A 26,809-nucleotide genomic window follows, 5' to 3' on the forward strand; every position below is an offset into this window, starting at 1 on the left:
TTTGAAGCATTCATTTTATCCCAGAAACTTCTTTGCTTTTGGTCCAGTCCAATTGAGCTGACCTTCCATGTATTGAGTGTTGTCTTTCCCTTCACCTAAAGCAGTTCTTATCTACTGATTAATCAATAAAAAACCCTCTCCCTCCCTCCCTTCCTCCCCCCTTCGTAACCACAAAAGTATGTGTTCTTCTCAGTTTTTACTATTTCTCAAGATCTTATAACAGTGGTCTTATACAATATTTGTCCTTTTGCCTCTGACTAATTTCACTCAGCATAATGCCTTCCAGGTTCCTCCATGTTATGAAATGTTTCACAGATTCGTCACTGTTCTTTATCGATGCGTAGTATTCCATTGTGTGAATATACCATAATTTATTTACCCATTCATCCGTTGACAGACACCTTGGTTGCTTCCAACTTTTTGCTATTGTAAACAGAGCTGCAATAAACATGGTTGTGCATATATCTGTTTGTGTGAAGGCTCTTGTAGCTCTAGGGTATATTCCAAGGAGTGGGATATCTGGGTTGTATGGTAGTTCTATTTCTAACTGTTTAAGATAACTCCAGATAGATTTCCAAAGTGGTTGTACCATTTTACATTCCCACCAGCAGTGTATGAGAGTTCCAATCTCTCCGCAGCCTCTCCAACATTTATTATTTTGTGTTTTTTGGATTAATGCCAGCCTTGTTGGTGTGAGATGGAATCTCATGGTAGTTTTAATTTGCATTTCTCTAATGGCTAATGATCAAGAGCATTTTCTCATGTATCTGTTGGCTGCCTGAATATCTTCTTTAGTGAAATGTGTGTTCATATCCTTTGCCCACTTCTTGATTGGGTTGTTTGTCTTTTTGTGGTTGAGTTTTGACAGAATCATGTAGATTTTAGAGATCAGGCGCTGGTCGGAGATGTCATAGCTGAAAATTCTTTCCCAGTCTGTAGGTGGTCTTTTTACTCTTTTGGAGAAGTCTTTAGATGAGCATAGGTGTTTGATTTTTAGGAGCTCCCAGTTATCGGGTTTCTCTTCATCATTTTTGGTAATGTTTTGTATTCTGTTTATACCTTGTATTAGGGCTCCTAGGGTTGTCCCAATTTTTTCTTCCATGATCTTTATCGTTTTAGTCTTTATGTTTAGGTCTTTGATCCACTTGGAGTTAGTTTTTGTGCATGGTGTGAGGTATGGATCCTGTTTCATTTTTTTGCAAATGGATATCCAGTTATGCCAGCACCATTTGTTAAAAAGGCTATCTTTTCCCCAGTTAATTGACACTGGTCCTTTGTCAAATATCAGCTGCTCATACGTGGATGGATCTATGCCTGGGTTCTCAATTCTGTTCCATTGGTCTATGTGTCTGTTGTTGTACCAATACCAGGCTGTTTTGACTCCTGTGGCTGTACAATAGGTTCTGAAGTCAGGTAAGGTGAGGCCTCCCACTTTCTTCTTCTTTTTCAGTAGTGCTTTGCTTATCCGGGGCTTCTTTCCCTTCCATATGAAATTGGTGATTTGTTTCTCTATCCCCTTAAAATATGACATTGGAATTTGGATCGGAAGTGCATTAAATGTATAGATGGCTTTTGGTAGAATAGACATTTTTACTATGTTAAGTCTTCCTATCCATGAGCAGGGTATGTTTTTCCACTTAAGTATGTCCTTTTGAATTTCTTGTAGTAGAGCTTTGTAGTTTTCTTTGTATAGGTCTTTTACATCCTTGGTAAGATTTATTCGTAAGTATCTTATCTTCTTGGGGGCTACTGTGAATGGTATTGATTTGGTTATTTCCTCTTCGGTGTTCTTTTTGTTGATGTAGAGGAATCCAAGTGATTTTTGTATGATTATTTTATAACCTGAGACTCTGCCAAACTCTTCTATTAGTTTCAGTAGTTTTCTGGAGGATTCCTTAGGGTTTTCTGTGTATATAATCATGTCATCTGCAAATAGTGATAACTTTACTTCTTCCTTGCCAATCTGGATACCTTTTATTTCTTTGTCTAGCCTAATTGCCCTGGCTAAGACTTCCAACACGATGTTGAATAAGAGCGGTGATAAAGGGCATCCTTGTCTGGTTCCCGTTCTCAAGGGAAATGCTTTCAGGTTCTCTCCATTTAGAGTGATATTGGCTGTTGGCTTTGCATAGATGCCCTTTATTATGTTGAGGAATTTTCCTTCAATTCCTATTTTGGTAAGAGTTTTTATCATGAATGGGTGTTGGACTTTGTCAAATACCTTTTCTGCATCAATTGATAAGATCATGTGGTTTTTGTCTTTTGTTTTATTTATGTGATGGATTACATTAATGGTTTTTCTGATATTAAACCAGCCTTGCATACCTGGTATAAATCCCACTTGATCAGGGTGAATTATTTTTTTGATGTGTTGTTGGATTCTATTGGCTAGAATTTTGTTGAGGATTTTTGCATCTATGTTCATGAGGGATATAGGTCTATAATTTTCTTTTTTTGTAATGTCTTTACCTGGTTTTGGTATCAGGGAGATGGTGGCTTCATAGAACGAGTTAGGTAGTATTCCGTCATTTTCTATGCTTTGGAATACCTTTAGTAGTAGTGGTGTTAACTCTTCTCTGAAAGTTTGGTAGAACTCTGCAGTGAAGCCGTCCGGGCCAGGGCTTTTTTTTTGTTGGGAGTTTTTTGATTACCGTTTCAATCTCTTTTTTTGTTATGGGTCTATTTAGTTGTTCTACTTCTGAATGTGTTAGTTTAGGTAGGTAGTGTTTTTCCAAGAATTCATCCATTTCTTCTAGGTTTTCAAATTTGTTAGAGTACAATTTTTCATAATAATCTGAAATGATTCTTTTAATTTCATTTGGTTCTGTTGTGATGTGGTCCTTCTCATTTCTTATTCGGGTTATTTGTTTCCTTTCCTGTATTTCTTTAGTCAGTCTAGCCAATGGTTTATCAATTTTGTTAATTTTTTCAAAGAACCAGCTTTTGGCTTTGTTAATTCTTTCAATTGTTTTTCTGTTCTCTAATTCATTTAGTTCAGCTCTAATTTTTATTATTTGTTTTCTTCTGGTGCCTGATGGATTCTTTTGTTGCTCACTGTCTATTTGTTCAAGTTGTAGGGACAGTTCTCTGATTTTGGCTCTTTCTTCTTTTTGTATGTGTGCATTTATTGATATAAATTGGCCTCTGAGCACTGCTTTTGCTGTGTCCCAGAGGTTTTGATAGGAAGTATTTTCATTCTCGTTGCTTTCTATGAATTTCCTTATTCCCTCCTTGATATCTTCTATAACCCAGTCTTTTTTCAGCAGGGTATTGTGCAGTTTCCAAGTATTTGATTTCTTTTCCCTAGTATTTCTGTTATTGATCTCTAGTTTTATTGCCTTGTGGTCTGAGAAGATGCTTTGTAATATTTCGATGTTTTGGACTCTGCAAAGGTTTGTTTTATGACCTAATATGTGGTCTATTCTAGAGAATGTTCCATGTGCGCTAGAGAAAAAAGTATACTTTGCAGCAGTTGGGTGGAGAGTTCTGTATAAGTCAATGAGGTCAAGTTGGTTGATTGTTGTAAGTAGGTCTTCCGTGTCTCTATTGAGCTTCTTACTGGATGTCCTGTCCTTCTCCGAAAGTGGTGTGTTGAAGTCTCCTACTATAATTGTGGAGGTGTCTATCTCACTTTTCAATTCTGTTAAAATTTGATTTATGTATCTTGCAGCCCTGTCATTGGGTGCATAAATATTTAATATGGTTATGTCTTCCTGATCAATTGTCCCTTTTATCATTATATAGTGTCCTTCTTTATTCTTTGTGGTGGATTTAAGTCTAAAGTCTATTTTGTCAGAAATTAATATTGCTACTCCTCTTCTTTTTTGCTTATTGTTTGCTTGATATATTTTTTTCCATCCTTTGAGTTTTAGTTTGTTTGTGTCTCTAAGTCTAAGGTGTGTCTCTTGTAGGCAGCATATAGATGGATCGTGTTTCTTTATCCAGTCTGTGACTCCCTGTCTCTTTATTGGTGCATTTAGTCCATTTACATTCAGCGTAATTATAGATAAATAAGTTTTTAGTGCTGTCATTTTGATGCCTTTTTATGTGTGTTGTTGACAATTTCATTTTTCCACATACTTTTTTGTGCTGAGGCGTTTTTCTTAGTAAATTGTGAGATCCTCATTTTCATAGTGTTTGACTTTATGTTAGTTGAGTCGTTACATTTTTCTTGGCTTTTATCTTGAGTTACGGAGTTGTTATACCTTTTTGTGGTTACCTTATTATTTACCCCTATTTTTCTAAGTAAAAACCTAACTTGTATTGTTCTATATCGCCTTGTATCACTCTCCATATGGCAGTTCAATGCCTCCTGTATTTAGTCCCTCTTTTTGATTATTGTGATCTTTTACCTATTGACTTCCATTATTCCCTGTTATGTGTATTATTATTACTATTTTTTAATTAATCTTAATTTGTTTGTTTTTGTGATCTCCCTATTTGAGTTGATATCAGGACGTTCTGTTTTGTGACCTTGTGTTGTGCTGGTATCTGATATTATTGGTTCTCTGACCAAACAATATCCTTTAGTATTTCTTGTAGCTTTGGTTTGGTTTTTGCAAATTCTCTACACTTGTGTTTATCTGTAAATATCTTAATTTCACCTTCATATTTCAGAGAGAGTTTTGCTGGATATATGATCCTTGGCTGGCAGTTTTTCTTCTTCAGTGTTCTGTATATGTCGTCCCATTCCCTTCTTGTCTGCATGGTTTCTGCTGAGTAGTCTGAACTTATTCTTATTGATTCTCCCTTGAAGGAAACCTTTCTTTTCTCCCTGGCTGCTTTTAAAATTTTCTGTTTATCTTTGGTTTTGGCAAGTTTGATGATAATATGTCTTGGTGTTTTTCTTTTTGGATCAATCTTAAATGGGGTTCGATGAGCATCTTGGATAGATATCCTTTCGTCTTTCATGATGTCAGGGAAGTTTTGTGTCAGAAGTTCTTCAACTATTTTCTCTGTGTTTTCTGTCCCCCCTCCCTGTTCTGGGACTCCAATCACCCGCAAGTTATCCTTCTTGATAGAGTCCCACATGATTCTTAGGGTTTCTTCATTTTTTTAAAATCTTTTATCTGATTTTTTTTCAGCTATGTTGGCGTTGATTCCCTGGTCCTCCAGATGTCCCAGTCTGCGTTCTAATTGCTTGAGTCTGCTCCTCTGACTTCCTATTGCGTTGTCTAATTCTGTAATTTTATTGTTAATCTTTTGGATTTCTACATGCTGTCTCTCTATGGATTCTTGCAACTTATTAATTTTTCCACTATGTTCTTGAATAATCTTTTTGAGTTCTTCAACAGTTTTATCGGTGTGTTCCTTGGCTTTTTCTGCAGTTTGCCTTATTTCGTTTGTGATGTCTTGAAGCATTCTGTAAATTAGTTTTTTATATTCCGTATCTGATAATTCCGGGATTGTATCTTCATTTGGGAGAGATTTTGATTCTTTTGTTTGGGGGGTTGGAGAAGCTGTCATGGTCTGCTTCTTTATGTGGTTTGATATGGACTGCTGTCTCTGAGCCATCACTGGGAAACTAGTTTTTCCAGAAAATCCGCTAAAAAAAAATGCAGTCAGATCCCTATCAGAGTTCTCCCTCTGGCTCAGGCTATTTGGATGTTAATGAAGCCGCCTGGGGAGGGTGGGGGAGGGATCAGAGAGATAGGAGAGTAGCACCTCAGAATATAGCCAGAGTTGCTTGTCTTGCTTGGAATGACTATTATATCTGAGATTCCCGCGGGGCATGTCGCCTATGTGTGCTGGCTGTGGGGAGAGTGCCCCCGGGGGGTCTGGCCCGCTGGAGTCACGGTCAGATCCTCTGCTGCCAGGCCCACGCCCAACGTTAAGGTTCCCCTGCTGGGACGGTGCACTCTCGACTCCAAAATGAGTTGCTGCCTCCTGGGGACTTCTCATCCCGCCAGCCGCGTCACCGTGCCACCTCCGTGAACCGGCTGGGCCCGCTCCCGGGGTTAGTTCAGGTGAGTGGAGCAGCTCCCCGTGCTTGTGCTGTGACCGCATGTTCCGGCTGGGACGCTGCTCTCCCCGCTCCAAGACCAGTCACTGCCTCCCGGGGACTTCTCCCACTGGCTGCGTCGCCACGCCGCCCACGCGAACTGGCTGGGCCCCCTCCCAGGCTTAGTTCGGGTGGGTGGAGCAGCTCTCTGTGCTTATACCGTGCCTGTGCCCAGTCAATATTCCGGCGGGATGGTTCCCCGGCTGGGACGCTGCTCTCCCTGCTCCAAGACCAGTCACTGCCTCCCGGGGACTTCTCCCACCGGCTGCGTTGCCACACCACCTGCGCCAACCGGCTGGGCCCCCTCCCAGAGTGAGTTCGGGGGCTAGGACTGGGCCTCTTGTTTGTGCTGTCTGCTCCCCTGGGCTCTGCCCCAAATCGGGCGCCGAAGGTTACCTGACTGGTACGCTGGCTCCAGGCTCTGAAAACAATCGCTGCTTCCCCATATTTGTTCGTTCTCCGTCTCTAAATCTGTGTTTGTTGTTCAGGGTTCGTAGATTGTTATGTATGTGATCTATTCACTTGTTTTTCCGAGTCTTTGTTGCAAGAGGGATCCGAGGTAGCGTCTACCTAGTCCGCCATCTTGGCCCCGCCTCCGTCTTCCTCTTTTTTAACTGACCGTCTACTTTACCAAGCTTCGTGTCCTTCTCCAGGGACTGGACCCTCCTGGTAACATATCCAAAGTTCATGAGAGGAAGTGTGTCCATCCTTGTTTCTAATGAGCATTCTGGCTGTATGTCTTCCAAGTCAGACTTGTTCATTCTTTTGGCTGTCATGGCATATTCAATATTCTTTGACAACACCATAATTCAAAAGCATCAATTCTTCTTCAGTCTTCCTTATTCATTGTCCAGTTTTTGCATGCATATGAGGTGATTGAAAACACCATGGCTTAGGTTAGGTGCACCTTAGTCCTTAAAGTGACATCTTTGTTTTTTTGAACACCTTAAAGAAGTCTTTTGCAGCAGATTTGCCCAATGCAATACGTTGTTTGATTTCTTGACTTCTGTTTCCATGGGTGTTGATTATGGGTCCAAGTAAAATGAAATCCTTGAGAACATCAACCCTTTTTCCGTTTATCATGATGTTGCTTATCGGTTCAGTTTTGAGGATTTTTGATGTCTTTATGTTGAGGTATAATCCATACTGAAGGCTGTTGTCTTTGATCATCATCAGTAAGTCATTGAAGTCCTCTTCACTTTCATCAAACAAGGTTTGTCATCCTCATATTGCAGGTTGTTAATGAGTCTTTCTCCAGTCCTGATGCTGAGTTCTTCATATAGTCCAGCTTCTCAGATTATTTGCTCAGCATATGGATTGAATAAGTATGGTGAAAGGATACAAGCCTGATGCACATGTTTAAACCATGCCATATCCCCTTGTTGTTTGAACGGCTGCCTATTGGTCAGTATACAGGTTCCTTATGAGAACAATTAAGTGTTCTGGAATTCCCATTCTTTGCAATGTTATCCATAATTTATTTTAATCCACACAGCCGAATGCCTTTGCATAGTCAATAAAACCCAGGTAAACATCTTTCCGATATTCTCTGCTTTCTGTCAAGATCAATCTGAAATCAACATGATATCTCTCCTTCCATGTTCTTTTCTGAATACTGCTTGAATTTCTGGCAGTTCCCAGTTAAAGTACTGCTGCAACCAATTTTGAATGATCTTCAGCAAAATTTTACTGGTGTGTAATATTAATGATATTGTTTGATAATTTTCACATTCTGTTGATCACTTTTCTTTGGAATAGGCACAAATATGGATCTTTTCCAGTCGGTTGGCCAGGTAGTTGTCTTCCAAATTTCTTGACATAGATGAGTGAGTGCCTCCTGCACTGCATCCATTTGTTGAAACATCTCAGTTCGTATTCAGTCGATTCCTGGAGACTTATTTCTCACCAATGCCTTCAGTGCAGCTTGGACCTCTTCCTTCAGTATGCAAGAGGATAGTAATTAAGACCCTTGAAAAGAAAATTGTTGAAAGGAAAGAAACATTTTCTGCTTTTTCTTAGCTTAAGTGCTCACCAAGATATTTCCTCTTGCTCTTTCCTTGATTCAGTTAATATACACACTGCGTCTTAAGCTTTGAAACTAGACAAAAAGAAAGACCTAATTAATTGCAATATAAGGCATATTATCCTTAGCAATTATTTGAACTTTTGTAATGACAGTTTGTGAGGCCACAAGGTCATAGTAACAAGTATTATTCTATACATTCTTAAATGAGATGGTAATAAAATAGTAAATCAGTAACCCAAATTTCACAATCTGTGTGAATCACTTCCCGGCTAAAGACTTTTCTTTTTGTCACACAAGCTAAAAGAACATAGTAAAAACAGGATTACAACCACTACATTCATCTCTAATAATTTTTTTTTGTGTTATTCTTTAGGTCCTCATTTTTACTCGAAATTCTTATGTAATTTATTGTAATAGTTCTAAATTTAATATATTTATATGCCATCATTAAAAAGGAAAAAAAAAAAAACTACCAACATAAAGAAAACAAAAAATCCTCACAACCAGACCAATAAGCTACATCATGATAAAAGGGGAAAAGATTGAAGTCATCAAAGATTTCATTTTACTTGTATTCACAATCAACAGCCACAGAAGCAGCACTGAAGAAATCAAAAGATGCGTTGCATTGGGTAAATCTGTTGCAAAGGACCTCTTCAAAGTGTTGAAGAGCAAAGATGTCACCCTGAAGACTAAGGTGCAGCTGACCCAAGCCATGGTATCTTCAATAGCATCATATGCATGTGAAAGCTGAACAATGGATAAGGAAGACTGAACAACTGATGCCTTTGAATTGTGGTGTTGGCAAAGAATATTGAATATACCATGGACTTCTAGAATAACGGACAAGTCTGTCTTGGAAGAAGTACAACCAGAATGCTCCTTAGAAGCAAGGATGGTGAGACTGCGTCTTACATACTTTGGACATGTTGTCAGGAAGGATCAGTCCCTGGAGAAGAACATCATGCTTGGTAAAGTAACGGTCAGAGGAAAAGAGGAAGATCCTCAATGAGATGGATTGACACAGTGACAGGAACAGTGGGCTCAAGCATAACAATGATTGTAAGGACGGCCCAGGACTGGGCAGTATTTTGTTCTATGGTACATAGGGTTGCTATGAGTCAGAATCAGCTTGACAGCACCTAACAACAACAACAATCATTTAAATATTTGTTGTTAGGTGCAGTCAGGTTGGTTCTGACTCGTACTGACCCTATGTAAAACAGAATGAAACTCTGCCCAGTTCTGTGCCATCCTCAGAATCATTGTTATGTCTGAGCCCATTATTGCAGCCACTGTCTCAATCCAATTCTTTGAGGTTCTTCCTCTCTTTCGCTGACCCTCAACTTTACTAATCACTTAAATATGGATAGCTGTATTTTAAAATTATTTGTTGCAATCTTTTTTTTACTTCGTTTTGAGTTTTTGGATCTCAGGTGCACAGAATTGTATTGTTTGTGCTCCTTGGTCCATGTACACTTTTGTTAACAACCAGTCTATCTACCCTATTGTACTTTCTATTTCGTAATTTTTCCCATCCACTCCTCCATCATCCTTCAAGTCTCCTTCCCCACTTGTTATGGATTGACTTGCTTTCCCCAAAAAGATATGTTCAAGTCATAATCCCTTTACTGATGAATGTGACCTTGTTTGAAAAGAAAGCCTTTCTTTGCAAATGTTATCAGTTAAGATAGAGTAGAGTAGGGTGGGTTCTAATCCCTTCTGAACGGTGCTTTAGAAAAAAGGAGAGCAGTCATGTTTAGAAGCTGAAAGAGACATGGAAGGATCTTCCTGTAGAGCCAACAGAGGGAGAACATAAATGCATTTGGACTTCTGCCTCTAGAACTGTGAGAGGTAAATTTCTGTTTTATAAAGCCATTCACTTTGTGGTATTTGTTATGACAACCCTAGGAAACTAAGACACCACTCCTCCAATTTACCTTCATATGCCAATATGTATGCAATGTGATGTATCACTCTTACATGGCCTTTCTTGCCACAGTCTTATAACTCCTACCCAAGTGATTGGGTGGGACTATGAAATAAGGTAATTGTGGCCCACCAAGGTGATTAGATAGCTTGCTAATAATGCAAATAAAGTGCATGGCACCTGTCTGGGGGTGGAATCATGCAAATGAGGTATATGAACCCTATGAAGGGGATTGGTCAGTTTTGCCATTCCTCTAGGCTTAAAATGAGCCATCTCAGAGGTGGAAAGGGAGGACCTTACCACCACAAAGAAGAAAAGCTGAGAGCAGAGCATGTCCTTTAGACCCAGGGTCCCAGCCCGGGGAACCTCCTAGAGAGGGAGAGCTGTAACAATGGAGGCAGGTAGAAGCAGTGGCAGAGAAACAGTGGCAGCAGAGGCAGCAGAACCAGGAGACCAGCAGAGACCAGCAGGAGACAGCACGGTGGGCTTCCTGGCCCACAAAGCAAGAAAGCTGAGCACCTTTGGGTGGCAGGAGAGTGGAGTGCCTCTGGGCACTTGGTGGAGCTAGGCTGACCAAAACACAGAGTGAGAGAGCAGAGGGCCTTTGGGTAGAAGGGTTGCTGGTGGAGTGGGTTGTCTCCAGGCACTTAATGGCCAAGCAGAGGAAGAAAAATGAGCAGTTTTGGGCAGAGGCTTACTGGATTAGTGGGGAGGGGTGCCTCTGGGCACTTCTCAGCAGAGCTAAAAGAGCTTTGTAATACTTGCCCAAGCAGGGCAGAAGCCTGGCTGACAAGCTGAGGGTCAGAGAGAGGCCTGCCTGCAGGCATGACTAAGAAGAGCTGTCCTGACTGAAGAACTGTACCCTGAGTCAAATAAGGTGTATGGAACCCTGACAAGGGGATTGGTCAATTTTGCCACATTGCTTGACTTAAAATGAGCCATTCCAGAGGCAGAAAGTGTGGGGGGGGGGGAGGGTACCTCACCACCACCAAGAAGGAAAGCTGGGAGCAGAGCGCGTCCTTTGGACTCAGGGTCCCTACAACGAGAACCTTCTAGAGAGGGAGCTGTAACACTGGAGATGGTGAGAAGCAGTGGCAGAGAAATTGGGGCAGCAGAGGCAGCAGAACCAGAAAATCAGCAGGAGGCCGGCAGAAGATGGCACAGTGGGCTTCCCAGCCCACAAAGTAAGAAAGCTGAGGGCTTTTGGGCAGCAGGTTTGCTGGCAGAGTGGGGTGTCTCTCGGCACTTGTTGACGGAACCAACCCACTGAAGTGAGAAATCTAAACACCTTTGGGCCAAGGCTTACTGGTGGAGCGTGTGTGTGTGTGTGTGTGTGTGTGTATAGGTCAGATGATACCTCCACCATGCCATTTTTACAATGTGCATCCATAAAATTTGTTTTTATTAATATAGGCATGGTTTTAATGGCATAAATTGTATGGTGTTGTGTTTCTTACTATTTTATTCAACATTATAGTTTTGAAAGCTGCGTGTGCTGTTCTGCATTTTTAAAAAACTTAATAGTTTAGTGTATTTTCAGTGAAGGTTTACATAGCAATTTAGGTTCCCATTGATCAATTTCTACATAAATTGTTCAGTGCATGAACATTCTCAATATTTCCATTCTCGCTGCTGTTTCCATTAGTTTCCCTGCCTGCCCCTTACCTTCTCATCTTTGTTTTATAATAATTGTTATACTTTCACCTATTTTTGGAATTGTAGGTTGTTTTCAACTTCTTCCGCCATAATGTGCTTTATTGGACATCTTTGTAAATGTCTCCTTATGCGCCTGTGAAGGGCATCTGTGGAGTACACACTCAAGACTGGATATTTTGGGCACAGAGTTTGTGCCTATAATTTCATTACATACTGCCAGATTGCTCTCCAAATGCCTGCATCAGGTAGAGACCCCCCCCCCATATTATATAAGTTTTCTCATTTCCGAACATTCTCACCAGCCTTCAGTGTTACCCAACTTTGGAATTTTTGCCAATCCGAAGGTTATAAAGTGGTGTAACTTAAGTAGTGAGTTGTAGAGGCTAAGGCGTGGGCTCAGCCATCCTGCCTGGATTAAAACTCTAGCTCTATCATTTAATACTTGGGTAATTTACGGTTCCTCAGTTTCCTAATCTGTAAAATGAGATAGTAATAATCCACAGCTCAAAGAGTTGCTATAAGGATTGGAGCAGTTATATTTTAAAAACACTTAGAATAGTGTCTGACCAAGGTAAGTGCCCAATAAATAATGATTTTATATAGTTCTTCCAGTTAACCATGAGGCTCGACTCACTGAATGTTCTTCACATACTTGTAGCCATTCAGATTACTTCACATCCTTAAACTACTTTTTCATGAAGTTTCTTTACTTGATTCTTGCTGAGTTCTTTCTGTATATTATTTTGCTATACTTAGAGGCTTATAGAAATTGAAAATATTTTCACACAGTTCATCAGCCATCACTTAATTTTGTCTTTATATTTTGAAACTGCATCTTCAAGTTTGATGTTGGATGTAGTAAAAGCAATCACTTTTTTCCCTTTACACCCCATGTCTTTTTTGGTTTTGTTTAAGATATCTCTTTCTACTCTGAGATCACATAGACATTCGATTTTATAGACTTTGATGCTTTTGAGTTTGTATTTCACTGTCTATTACATTATTCTAATCATTTGCTGATCTTGTTGAACTGTCTTCTTCTTGTAGTTTGTCAGTAGATTCTCTTAGGTTATTTTTTTTTACATTATTATCATGTGCAAACAATGAATTTTGATTCTTCCTAGCAATTCCTAATATCTTTTTTTTATTCCATTTTCTGGTCTTTCTCTATTGTCCAAGACTCTCGGTATCTTGTTTAACAGTAGTGTGATAGTGGTGTTGATTTTTTCCCCTATTTTTTTTTCAAACTTAAATGAAATCCTTATAGTTTTTCCATTTGATATGTTATTGCCGCAACTTATTATGTTATGAGATTAAGAGAGACCCCTTCTATCTAGCTTTCTAAGAAATTTGAACACAATGAGCTTTTTTTTTATTCTATTGAGATAATCTTTTTTCTTTTTTTTAACAGAACACTTTGTTGATTTGCTTGAACAAAATTTCATTTATAATATTGGTGTTTATGTTCATAAATCAATTTTAACCATAATTTTATTTTCTTGAACTGCCCTTATTGGGGTTTGTATGCTATATAGCCTAAAAAAAAGATTTTAGCAGTGTATCTCTTTCTTCTCTTTTCTAGATCAATTAGGGTACAACAGGAAATATACACAGTGAAACTCACATTAAAAACTTCCTGGGCTTGTTTTAAAAAATTTTTTTTTATTGTGCTTTAGGTAAAAGTTTACAGAGCAAATTAGTTTCTTATTCAACAATTTATACACGAGTTATTTTGTGACACTGGTTGCAATCCCTGTGATGTGTCAATAATCTCTCCTTCCCCACCCCAAGTTCCCCATTTCCATTTGCCCATTTTTTCCTGTCCCTTTCAGCCATCTCATCATTGCTTTTGGACAGGTGTTGCCCATTTGGCCTCGTATACATGATTGAGCTAAGAAGTAGGTTCCTCATGTGTGTTATTGTTTATAGATCTGTCTAGTCTTTGGCTGAAAGGTGAACTTTGGGAGTGGCTTCAGTTCTGAGTTAAAAGGGTGTCCAGGAGCCATAGTCTCGGGGTGCCTCCAGTCCCTGTCAGACCTCAGACCAGTAAGTCTGGTCTTTTTTTTTGTGAATTTGAATTTTGTTCTACATTTTTCTCCCTCTCTGTCTGGGACCCTCTACTGTGATCCCTGTCAGAGTGCCCGGTGGGAGCCAGGCACCATCTAGTTGTTTTGGGCTTAGGCTGGTGTAGACTGTGGTACTTGTAGTCCATTAGTCTTTTGGACTAATATTTCCCATGTGTCTTTGGTTTTCTTCATTCTTTTTTGCTCTGGATGGGATGGGATGGGACCAGTACATGTATCTTAGAGAGCCACTCACAAGTTTTTAAGACCCAGAGGTTACTCACCAAAGCTGAATGTAGAACATTTTATGTTATAGCAATTGACCTAGATGATCATTGTGACCATGGTCCCCAGCCCTCATTGGGCTTGGTGTTTTATAGGAGGAAGGTTCTCTGTTTTTTAAGCAATTTATTTTATTTAATGTGTATTGATTAATTCAGATTTTCTAATTCTTAGGTAAATTTTGACATTTTACATTTTCTAGAAATATATTGACTTTATCTTAAATTTCAAATTTATTAATATTTATTTGTTTAAAATGTTATTTTTGGTTTTTTAAAAATTTGTATAATTACTTATGTAACTCTACGAATTGTGTTTTATTTGCTAGAACCAAGAATTAATACCCTGTGGTTTTGTTTAAGGTCCCCTTAGCATTCAGTTTCTGTCTTTGATTCCACGGTTCTGGAACCACAGCCTTGTTGAGGTGAATGTAAATACATGTCAAATCAATCAGTAAATTGTTGTTGTTAGGTGCTGTCAAGCCAGTTCTGACTCATAGCCACCCTATGTACTACAGAACAAAATACTGCCCAGTCCTGCACCATGCTCACAATTGTTGTTATGCTTGAGTGCATTGTTGCAGCCACTGTGTCAATCTGTCTCATTGAGGGTCTTCCCCTTTTCTTGCTGGCCCTCTACTTTACCAAGCATGATGTCCTTCTCTAGGGACTGATCCTTCCTGACAACATGTCCAAAGTATGTAAGACCCAGTCCGGCTACACTTGCTTCCAAGGAGCATTCTGGTTATACTTCCCCTAAGAAAGACTTGTTCATCCTTTCAGAAGTCCATGGTATATTCAATATTCTTTGCCAACACCATAATTCAAAGGTATCAATTCCTCTTTGCTCTTATTCATCGTCTAGCTTTCACATGCATATGATATAATTGAAAATATCATGGCTTGGGGCAGGCATACCTTAGTCTTCAAAGTGACATCTTTGCTTTTCAACACTTTAAAAAGCTTTTCAAATAAGAGCCTTCACACAAACAGATATATGCACAACCATGTTTATTGCAGCTCAGTTTACAATAGCAAAAAGCTAGAAGCAACCAAGGTGTCCATCAACGGATGAATGGTTAAGTAAATTGTGGTATATTCACACAATGGAATACTACGCATCGATAAAGAACAGTGACGAATCTGTGAAACATTTCATAACATGGAGGAACCTGGAAGGCATTATGCTGAGTGAAATTAGTCAGAGGCAAAAGGACAAATATTGTATAAGACCACTATTATATGATCTTGAGAAATAATATAAACTGAGAAGAACACATACTTTTGTGGTTACGAGTTGGGGAGGGAGGGAGGGTGGGAGAGGGTTATTTACTGATTAGTTAGTAGATAAGAACTACTTTAGGTGAAGGGAAGGACAATACTCAATACATGGAAGGTCAGCTCAACTGGACTGGACCAAAAGCAAAGAAGTTTCTGGGATAAAATGAATGCTTCAAAGGTAAGTGGAGCAAGGGCGGGGGTTTGGGGACCGTGGTTTAAGGGGACTTCTAAGTCAATTGGCAAAATAATTCTATTATGAAAATATTCTGCATTCCACTTTGAAATGTGGCGTCTGGGGTCTTAAATGCTAACAAGCAGCCATCTAAGATGCATCAATTGGTCTCAACCCACTTGGATCAAAGGAGAATGAAGAACACCAAGGTCACACGATAACTAAGAGCCCAAGAGACAGAAAGGGCCAAATGAACCAGAGACTTACATCATCCTGAGATCAGAAGAACTAGTTGGTGCCCGGCCACAACTGATGACTGCCCTGACAGGCAGCACGACAGAGAACCCCTGAGGGAGCAGGAGATCAGTGGGATGCAGACCCCAAATTCTCACAAAAAGACCAGACTTAATGGTCTGACCAAGACTAGAGGAATCCCGGCGGTCTTGGCCCCCAAACCTTCTGTTGGCCCAGGACAGGAACCATTCCCGAAGACAACTCATCAGACATGAAAGGGACTGGACAGTGGGTAGGAGAGAGATGCTAATGAAGAGTGAGCTATTTGTATCAGGTGGACACTTGAGAATGTGTTGGCATCTCCTGTCTGGAGGGGGGATGGGAGGGTAGAGAGGGTTGGAAGCTGGCAAAATTGTCACAAAAGGAGAGACTGGAAGGGCTGACTCATTAGGGGGAGAGCAAGTGGGAGTATGGAGTAAGGTGTATATAAACTTATATGTGACAGACTGACTTGATGTGTAAACGTTCACTTGAAGCTCAATAAAGAAAAAAAAAACTTTTCAACACTTTTGCAGCAGATTTGCCCAGTGCAATGCATCTTTTGATTTATTGATTACTGCTTCCATGGTTGTTGATTGTGGAGCCAAGTAAAGTGACATCCTGAACAATTTCAATCTTTTCCCCATTTATCATGATATTGCTTATTGGTCCAGTTGTGAGGATTTTTGTTTGCTTTATTTTGAGGTATAATTCATACTGAAGGCTATGGTCTTTGATTTTCATTAGTAAACGCTTCAAGCCCTCTTCACTTTCAGCAAGCAAGGTTGTGTCATCTGCGTATTGCAGGTTATTAATGAGTCTTCTTCCAATTCTGATGACCCGTTCTTCTTCATATAATCCAGCTTTTAGTATTATTTGCTCAGCATACAGATTGAATAGGTATGGTGAAAGGATAGAATGCTGATGCACACCTTTCCTGACTTTAAACCACGAAGTGTCTCCTTGTTCTGTCCGAACAACTACCTCTTGGTCTATGTACAGGTTCCTCATGAGAACAATTAAGTGTTCTGGAATTCCCATTCTTCAGAATATTATCCATAATTTGTTATGATCCACACAGTTGAATGCCTTTGCATTGTCAATAAAATACAGGTAAACATCTTTCTGGTATTCTCTGCTTTCAGCCAGGATCCATCTGACATCAGCAATGATATCCCTGGTTTACGTCCTCTTCTGAATCCGGCCTGCATTTCTGGCAGTTCCCGGTTGATATACTGTTGCAGCTGCTTTTGAATGATCTTCAGCAAAATTTCATTTGCATGTGATATTAATGATATTGTTCGATAATTTCCACATTCGGTTTGATCACCTTTCTTTGGAATAGGCATAAATATGGATCTCTTTCAGCTGGTTGGCCATGTAGCTGTCTTCCAAATTTCTTAGCATAGACGAGTGAGCATTTCCAGTGCTGCATCTGTTTGTTGAAACATCTCAATTGATATTCTGTCAATTCCTGGAGCCTTGTTTTTTGCCAGTGCCTTCAGTGCAGCTTGGACTTCTTCCTTCAGTACCATTGGTTCCTGATCATATGCTACCTCTTGAAATGGTTGAATGCCAATGAATTTTGTTTGGTATAGTGACTCTGTGTATTCTTCCCATCTTCTTTTGATACTTCCTGCATCATTTAATATTTTCCCCATAGAGTCCTTTACTATTGCAACTCGAGGCTTGAATTTTTTCTTCAGTTCTTTCAGCTTGAGAAATGAAAAGTATGTTCTTCCCATTTGGTTTCTTATCTCCAGCTCTTTGCACAAGTCATTATAATACTTTACTTTGTCTTCTCGAGCCACCCTTTGAAATCTTCTGTTCAGTTCTTTTACTTCATCATTTCTTCCTTTTGCTTTAGCTGTTTGATGTTCAAGATCAAGTTTCGGAGTCTCGTTCAATCTCTATCATTGATTCCACAGTCATGGAACCACAGCCTTGTTGAGGTAAATGTAAATACATGTCAAATCAATTTAGTGTATATAAGTCCCCCTGGTGGGGACTTATTTATATTAGTTCTGAAGCCTGTAGATGTTAAGATACCTGGATAAGTGAAATCAACCACCTCCCTCTCCTACAAAAAAAACTTGATGTGGTCATGTGGTTCTGATATATTGAAAATTTCCTAATCATTGGTGACAAATCCCTTAAAAATGTGAACTTTCATTGTGTCTTGAGGTTACATAAAGAGAAAACTGTATTAAGTGTTGGCTTTGGTCAAAAATCAGATGGCTATAAAAGTGTCAAACTCCATAAGTGTTTCTTACAATAAATTAAACAGTGAACTTAAGGGAGAAAATTTGAGTATGAAAACAGATGTGGTTTAAATTGTGAACTCAAGTCAAGTTACTTATCCAATCTGTATGTCAGTTTTCCTTTCATAAAAATGGAGATGATAATAATAGCTCACACCTCATTTGATTGTTGTGACAAATTCGTAACGCATGTAAGACACTTAAAAAGTACATGGCACACAGAAAGTACTCAAAATTATCTATGTTTATTTACAATTTAAAACCAAATCTAAACCCAAACCAATTTGTATCTATTTTTTTCACTCATTATATTATGAAAAACTTTCCAGTCAGTAAGTATTCTCCTAAAACACAATTCCTGATAACTGCTAAACATTACCAAATCCTTTTGCACCATCTTTGATATAATTTTGTAATTTTTAAGTTCTTTAATTTTGAAGATGTTCCTAGTTATTAGAATAGTGGCAAAAATAAATAAAACTGTATATACTGATGGGAGAGACACAAATATATCACACATTCAACTATTTAAAATCCAGAAATAAGAGCTTTTTTTTTTTAATTCTAAAATATTATCAATTGCTATAAGTCAGGACATGACCCATTTCAAAGATATGCCATATTCCTGAAAGGGTAGACTAAATTAATGGTAAAATGTAATGCTCAACTGATTCTTCATTTCTTGTGGAATATATGTAAGAATTGACAAGAGGGTTTTGAACAAAAATAATTAGTGAGGATCTGCTGTAGCAGAAGTTAAAGGGGAAAAACAGCTACTGTGATAACAGAAGCATGTTACAGAAAAATGAACAAATAAATCAGTGGACTGAATATAAAGCGAAGGGATAAGAATTGTATGCATGATAAATATGTTATTGCAAATCAACATATAGACATGGATTATAGAACAAGTCATACTGAACCACACAAATGCAGCTATCAATTTGGAAGAAAAAAATTATAGCTCTACATTATAGAATAACACAGAGATATATTTCAGGTGCCATATCTAGAGAAAAAAAATACAAAGCTCCAAAATTATTACAATAGACCATATGAGAATGTTTTTTAACATCAGGTTGGGAAGACTTTCCTAAGAAGAAAACAAAAGAAGGAATTAAATTATATAGTCACAACCCATGTGAGAGACTAAATAAATATTCCTAACCTATAAACTAATAAAAAAATTTATGTAGTTCAGTAGCAATATGTGTAAATAATATGAATATGAAATTCTCAGAAGCCCTCGTGGAGAAGTGGGGAAACCCTATGAGGCTGTTCTATATTTTAAACCGGAAGTTTGCTCAGGGTTACCATTTAAAATCACAAATCTCCCTGAGACCTTGATCCATAATAAAACATTTTTCGGTCATCAGCATTCTCTAATATGTAAACTCATAAAGTAATAATGATGTCTTCTCTCAATAATCTCACAGGGGTTAGCTGTTACCTGTACAATAATAATAATAATAATAATAATAATAATAATAATAATGATAATGACATATCGATTTGTATAATTTTGATGCATATTGCATATTATATATAATTATATTTTATTAATATATTGCATATTTTATCATCTTATACATATAATTATATTTTATTAAGAAGAAAGTGCTATATCATCTGAATATAATCTGTTGTGGTAAGCCGGTTGGGAAAATCAGTTTGATTCTGTCTGACTGTGATGGCACACGCGGTACTTCTTCTGACCCTAACCAGCAGAGCTAGGTTCGATCTCACAAGTTAAAGAGCACAATCTTCCAGACTGCCAAGTCAGCCCAAGACTTCAGACACCAGGCACCAGCTTGGGGCTCCCCACAACACCCTAATTTCTGACCTGCTGGCTGGCTAAAAATTTAGGGGTTCCCCCATCCCCTCAGGATGCCATTCGTAAGCTCAGAAGTTCCCCAAGAGCCCCCTCATTTTTTATCTGCTGGCTCCCACTACTTCCCCAGTTTTGATAATTCAGTAGAATGAATCACAGATTTCAGGAAAGTACTAAATGATTACAGTTTTATTATAGTAAAAAGGATACAAATTAATAGTCACCCGGGGCAAAGTCTGGGAGCGCTCCCAACAAAGAACTTCCATGTCCTGAAGGATGTGCTATGCTCCCATGCATCAATATCTATCGGTAATCATGGAGCTCATGCAGATTTAGTGTCCAGAGCTTTGACTGGGGCCTCACTACGTAGGCATGACTGACTGAATCATTACCTATATGGTTGAAGTCAGCCTCTAGGCCTGCTCCCCAATGCCCCATGAGATCAGGGTGATATCAGTCAGTGGTCTTTCTGCCATGGCCAGCCATCACCCAACATGAGTTGTCTCATTAGCCTAAACTCTCAGGTGTGGTCTGGGGCCTTCAAGGAATAATAAAGACTCCCAGTGAATGAGGAAATCTCAAGGTTTTAGAAGTTATTTCTTAGGAACTAAGGACAAAGATCAAATTCTTTAAGTAGGGTTAATTGTAAAATCCACATAGGTTTACAGAAATGAATTATTTATCACACCAGCAGACATCCAAGAATCAATAAAACCTTCACCTTGGTACTGAACCATGAATGATAGCTTTATAGATATAGTATTGTGTGTAATTTCAAACTAATTGATTAGTGAAAGGGAAAATCCTAGATCCTGATTGATGCTTTAAAAAAAAAAAAAGTTGCAATTAAAACAACAACAACAAAATGAAACAAAAACTTCCTAATGTGTCTAGCATGGACAGGAGGGATGAAAACACTATTCTCTAGGGTATATTTTCATGTTTAGGAAATCACATAATTTTGATAGATACCAGGGCTAAGAGCCTGTCTCAGGCTGGGTTCTCTAAAGAAGCAAAACCTGTAAAGCATATAAATATCTATATATACAAAAACAAACGAACCAACCAGCCCATTGCTGTGGAGTCAATTCCAACTCATAGCAACCCTATAGGACAGAGAACTGCCCCATAGGGTTTCCAAGGAATGGCTGATGTATTCAAACTGCTGACCTTTTGGTTAGCAGCCAAGCTCTCAACCACTGCACTACCAGAGCTCCAAATATCTATATAGAGAGATTTACATCAAGGAAATGGCTCACCTGGTTATAGGGGCTGGAACGTCTCAAGTCTGCGTATCAGGCTGGAGGCTTGTCCTGATTCATGTAGCCACAGTGGCTGGTGAACCCAAAATTGGCAGGTCAGACAGCAGAGTTCTTGCTCACAGGCTGCGAAGACTGATGAATCCTAAAATTGGCAGGCAAGATAGCAGGTACGCTGCTAGCTCAAGTCCCAAGAACCAGAGGTCAGAAGAACAGCAGCCGGCTGTAGGATTCAGAACAAGCAAAAGCCTGTGAGCTTTGCCAGAGAGTCCACCTATATTGGATCCAGGCCACATCCCCAAGAAAACTCCCTTTCAACTGATTGGCTACTCACAGCAGATCCCATTATGGAGGTGATCACATTATAGGAAATCTCATGGAAGTGATCACATCATCATATGACTGCCAAACTATATCACAACTGCCAAATCCCACTGAGAATCATGGCCCAGCCAAGCTGACATGCAACCTTAAGGATCACAGGGCCCTTGCTGATTGTCAGTGTTATTTGACTGGGTACTCAAGGCTTTGACATACATTATCTCTTTCAATCCTCAAAACACTCAAGTCTTCTGACTCCAGGTTCCGTGCATACACCCATAAGCTATTTGGTAAATAAAACATCAATATTAGTTCAGCAGAACTACTAATAAAATAGTTGTACTTTTAGTTACATTCTTACATTACTGATAATCAAAGGAAAGCACATAAATAACACACTTGAAACATTTCACTTTCTTGGTAAGAATGTACACCTCTGTTTTTCACATTTATTTACTTCCAACAATTCTGTGGTCATGATGCAGTGATTGAAATAAAGCATGCCAGTTAACTGTAAGAACCTATGACTTAGGGACTAAAGATCACCTGAAGGGGACTGGTTTTTACCAACCCATTCCAATGAGTTGCACAATAAACTAATTACATTAGTTGTCATTGGTATTTCTTTTAATGATTAAATTATGCAATATTTCCCCTTGGGCATTAAAATTCTAGAACACCTACCTTGAATCCAATCACAAAGCCCCACACCAAATCTTCTGGCTCTTGGTACAAGACTTATTCACGTTGACTTTTTCTTCTTGGACTGAGAGTTAGTAAATTGATGATAATATAAAAAAAAATAAATGTAGTTTATTAATCTAAATCCAATTATTCAACTATACCTATTCACATGTATTGCTATAAGGCCAGGGAATAAAATAATGAGACAAGTCTCTAAGTGAGCCTACAAGCTAATGGGAAAAAACATACTTCAGAGAGTGGTAACTTCTATAATGTAAGAGCATATCAACAGCATTGGGAGCACAGAGGATGCTGAAATTTAAAGGAGCCAGGGAGTTAAGATGATAAAGACGTGTCCCTTTAGTTAGACCTTAAAGAACTGGAAAAACTTCAACTGGCTGAGATGGAGGAAAGGCAGTATTGTGAAGAGGAGAAAATGGTCTACTTTTAGGAAACTACAGTATGAGAGAGAGTGAGAGAAAAGGCATGGAAAAGAAATTGGTACCTGTTTTCGAGTATTTTTTCTGTGTAGAGAATGGGTATTCTTTATCTGAACTAAATTCTGGAGATATTCTTGTAGGATTAGATATGGAGAAGTGAATTAATCATTCAACAATCTCATTCGAGATTACTAGCATTTACTATACGGCAAGCACCATTCCAGGCTTGTATATATTAATTCATTAATCCTCATAAGAATCTATGATGGTTAGGTTGTGTGTCAGTTTGGCTGGGCTATGATTCTCAGTGTTTTGGCAGTCGTATAATGTTGTGATCACTTCCTTGTTGAGATGTGATATGTAGTCACCCCCATAGTGGGATCTACTGTGACTAGCCAATCAGTTGAAAGGGAGTTTTCTTGGGCATGTGGCCTGCATCAAACAGAAGCAGACATTCTGGTAAGGCTCACTCATGCTGGACCCTGCACTGGCTCCTGTTCGTCTGACCTCCAGTTCTTGACCCAGCAGCTTACCTACTGTCTTGCCTGCCAATCTGGGGATTCATCCATCTTCACAGTCTATGAGCAAGAGCCCTGCAGATCTTGGGTTCACCAGTCACTGTGGGTACGTGAATAAGGAGAAGCCTCTATCCTGACCCATGGACTTAGGACGTTCCAGCCTCTACAACCGAGTGAGCCATTTCCTTGATATAAATTGCTTTCTCTCTAGATATTTATATGCTTTACTGGTTTTGCTTCTCTAGAGAACCCAGCCTAAGACAGAATCCTATGAGGTAATTTCTATCAGTATCCGCATTCCACAAAAGAGAAAACTGAGACATTATGTTAGGCAACTCACCCAAGTCAAGCAGCTGAAAAGTGGAGGAGCCACGTTTTAACATGGGCTGAAGTCTCTTCACTCTGATGTATGCCCCTCCTGAAGATGGAAGGACAGAAAGTGCCCCAGTGACCAAAAAGCAGGCAGTTTGAGAAACATGTTGGACAGACTTGGTTGAATAGGGAGATAAAATGAAAGCACCAAGTCCAAATTAAATTATGGCATCAATGAAATTAGAAAGAATAGGAGAAGCATGTTTAGAGGAAATGATGAGATTGCTTTGAACATGCTGAATTTGAGCAGTTTTAGGATTAATTATGTAGTTAAGTCTAGCAGGAAGTTTAAAATGTGAGCCTAAACAAGGGCAAGGACTAGAGTTGACAAGTGAGGCACACTTGTTTCAGGCACAAAATTTAAGGGGATGCCAAAAAAAAAAAAAAAAAAACTCAGTGATCAAAATAAGTAATATTGTAAAGCAATATTTTTTTAAAAAGAAAAATTAGTGAAAAAGTCTATGATAAAATGGTCAAATCTTAAGTAAAAACAAGATCAATATTTTTCCTTTGCCTCAGGTTCCAAAATGGCCCCACATAGCACTATTAACAATTTTGCCTTTATTCGAGGAAACCCTGGTGGTGTACTGGTTAAGGGCTGTAGCTTCTAACCAAAAGGTTGGTAGTTTGAATCCACCAAGTGCTCCTTGGAAACCCGTTGGGACAGTTATACTCTGTCCTATAAGGTCACCGAGAGTCAGAATTGACTTGATGGCAAAGGATTTTTGGGTTTTGGATCTTCATTCAAAACTTAATTTTTTTTCATCACGATTTTCTGCATTGATCTTGATTTTTTAAAAATATTGCACTGAAGTATTATTCGTCTTGACTATTGAGTTTTTGTGTCCCAGACATGTGCCTCACTCCATCATCCTAATCTAGACCAAAGGTAGAGGGAATTTTTTACTTTCACCTATTTTTTTTTTTATACTGATGTCTCACATACTTTGGACATGTTATCAGAAGGGACCAGTCCTTGGAGAAGGACATCATGCTTGATAAAATAGAGGGTCAGCAAAAAAGTGGAAGACCCTCAACGAGATGGACTGACACAGTGGCTGCAACAACGGGCTCAAGCATAACAACATATGTGAAGGTTGTGCAGGACCAGGCAGTGTTTCCTTCTGTTGTGTATAGTGTTGCTATGAGTTGGAACCAACTCGACGGCACCTAACAACAACAACAACAACAACAACATACTAATGTCCTTTTTATTTCTTTAGGAATGAAATTATCACTAAACGGAAACTGAATTTAATTGATAACTCTGATTTTTTAACTATCTTAAACCAAAGCACCATACGTTTTTCTCTAGAGGGAAGATAAGAACAAATGATTTCCACTTTAAGTCAAGGCATTTAATGGCTTGGTGGCAAAGTTAGAATTAACTTCTGGTGTTGCATGGGGCACACGAGACCAGAAGCCTCTCTAGGCACAAGTTGGAAGAATATGAAAACACAAACTATACTTATGTGAACAAATCTTGGCAAAATAATTTGGATTACAAGAATCAGTTTTTCTAAAAAATATGTGCTTTTGAATCAGGCACAGTGGGCTTGAATTCCCCTTTGGCCGCTCACTTCCCCTTTGGTAAGTTCTGAAGCCTTAGTTTCCTCATCTGTAAAATGAGGCTTATCATACATACCTTTCATTGTGTTGGTTGGGAGTAAAAATGAGGATGGAGCTAATGATATTTATCAGGATCTCAACTGATAACCCATAACAGATAGCACATGCAATATAGGGAACTTCAAAAAACAATTTTTTTACAAAGATGCTATATACAGAAGTAGGGGTGTAGAGGGGCCACAGTGGATAGTGCCTCTGAGGGGACAGTTGCTGGAACCCAAAAGGAGTGAAAGTCACATACAGTTATCTGCCTTGAAAGGAAAGAATGACTCGGTGTGAGCCAAGGAAAGAAATGCTCTGACCTCACCCTCCTCCTTCACTTTGGTCTCCAACCCAACCCTAAGCTAGAGGGAATGTGAGCCCACTGTCTGGGGAAGATCAGAAAACAAACAAACAAACCTGTTGCTATGGAGTTGATTCTGACTCATAGTGACCCTACAGAACAGGGTAGAACTGCCCCATAGATTTTCCAAGGAGCACCTGGTGGACCTGAACCACCAACCTTTTGGTTAGCAGCCGTAGCACTTAACCACTATACCACCAGGACAGCAGGGTGGAAAAAGGTAGGGAGAAGATCTGAAGGAACAAAAGGAAGCTTTCCATCACATAATGACAGCTGATAATTATTGAGTATTTTCTATATAACAGTCACAAATGCTTTACTTGCAACATCTCATTTAATCCAAATAACACTCTTATTAGGTGAAGACTATTATTTCTCCATTTTATATATGACTAACTTGAGGCTTGTGATAATTAAATCACTTACCCAAAATCTCAGAACTAAGGATTGCTGCTGGAATTGAATGCAGGCAGTCTGTGCCACAGCCCATCATTGCAGAAGCTCAATAAACGGTAGTGATTGGTTTTGTAATTACCATCACCTCCATCAAAAGCATTTAATTCCACCTCCTTGATCTTTTTTTTTCTTTACCTTGATCTAGCAATTACATCTTTAGGATTTTATCTCATAGTCATAATAATGCATGTACACAATGAAGTATGTTCACAAATGCTCTTTGCAAAGTGGTATTAGCAAAATACAGAAAAAATGTAAATGCTAATCAATTTGAAAATAAATTATACTACATTCATAAGATGGAAGACCATGTGGTCAGTAAGAAGAGGCACCTCTACCTGTATATATACACATATACACACACATTTGTATATATGTGTACATATCCCCCATCTGTTGTCAGGGAAATGTCCTTCCTTTGGACAAGGCATTTCAATGAGGTTCTATAAGGTCCCCCCGATCTCAAAATATATATACAAAATACTGTGTATGTTACCATTCCCGTTTTCTTAAAAAATTACATTCTTGTAAATGAAAAACTATCTCTGCAAAAATACACAAAAACCTGATAACTTTTTTGCTTTTAGGGCAAGCAAATGGTTGGCAGAGGGTAGGATAAAATCTCAACTTTTTAGTGCTCTTTTTGTACTGGTGAATTTTTTACCAACGTAATGTAATTTTTTTTTTTAATGTAATACCCTATTTAAAAACGTAAACCCTTTAAGGAATAAATCTAATTGGGCATAATTAGTGACCTTCCGGGGACTCATGCGATTTGGGAAACAGTGAGACAAAATGTTCATGCATAAAAGTCACCTTTCTTATCCGTTGCATCCTAAGCAATTCGCTTTCCTAACTGAGTAAAAAGCCTTTGCTGTACCAGCCTGGGTTACACGAATGCAAAATAAAGAGTAAATTTCCATCTCTGTTCTACAGTGCTTCGTCCATGGTGGAAACGCAAAACACCGTAAGCCTAACAATGAGAACATTAAGGCCTTGAAGTCAGGTAATA

At 38.8% G+C, this 26,809-nt stretch overlaps 1 protein-coding gene across 2 annotated transcripts in view; it reads left to right on the plus strand.

Annotated features, from left to right (window-relative positions):
- The window catches only part of LOC126081952 (uncharacterized), a 63,427-nt gene extending 40,074 nt beyond the window's left edge, over positions 1-23,353 (plus strand). For both annotated transcript variants that reach the window (XM_049894187.1, XM_049894189.1), the window contains one exon: positions 23,008-23,353. In XM_049894187.1, coding sequence (XP_049750144.1) covers positions 23,008-23,134 — 127 coding nt within the window. In that variant the 3' untranslated portion in view covers positions 23,135-23,353. The remainder of the gene's footprint in view (positions 1-23,007) is intronic.
- The last annotated feature ends 3,456 nt before the right edge of the window (positions 23,354-26,809 follow it).

The sequence above is a fragment of the Elephas maximus genome, chromosome 8 (assembly GCF_024166365.1).
Source record: "Elephas maximus indicus isolate mEleMax1 chromosome 8, mEleMax1 primary haplotype, whole genome shotgun sequence".
Taxonomy (NCBI): Eukaryota; Metazoa; Chordata; class Mammalia; order Proboscidea; family Elephantidae; genus Elephas; species Elephas maximus.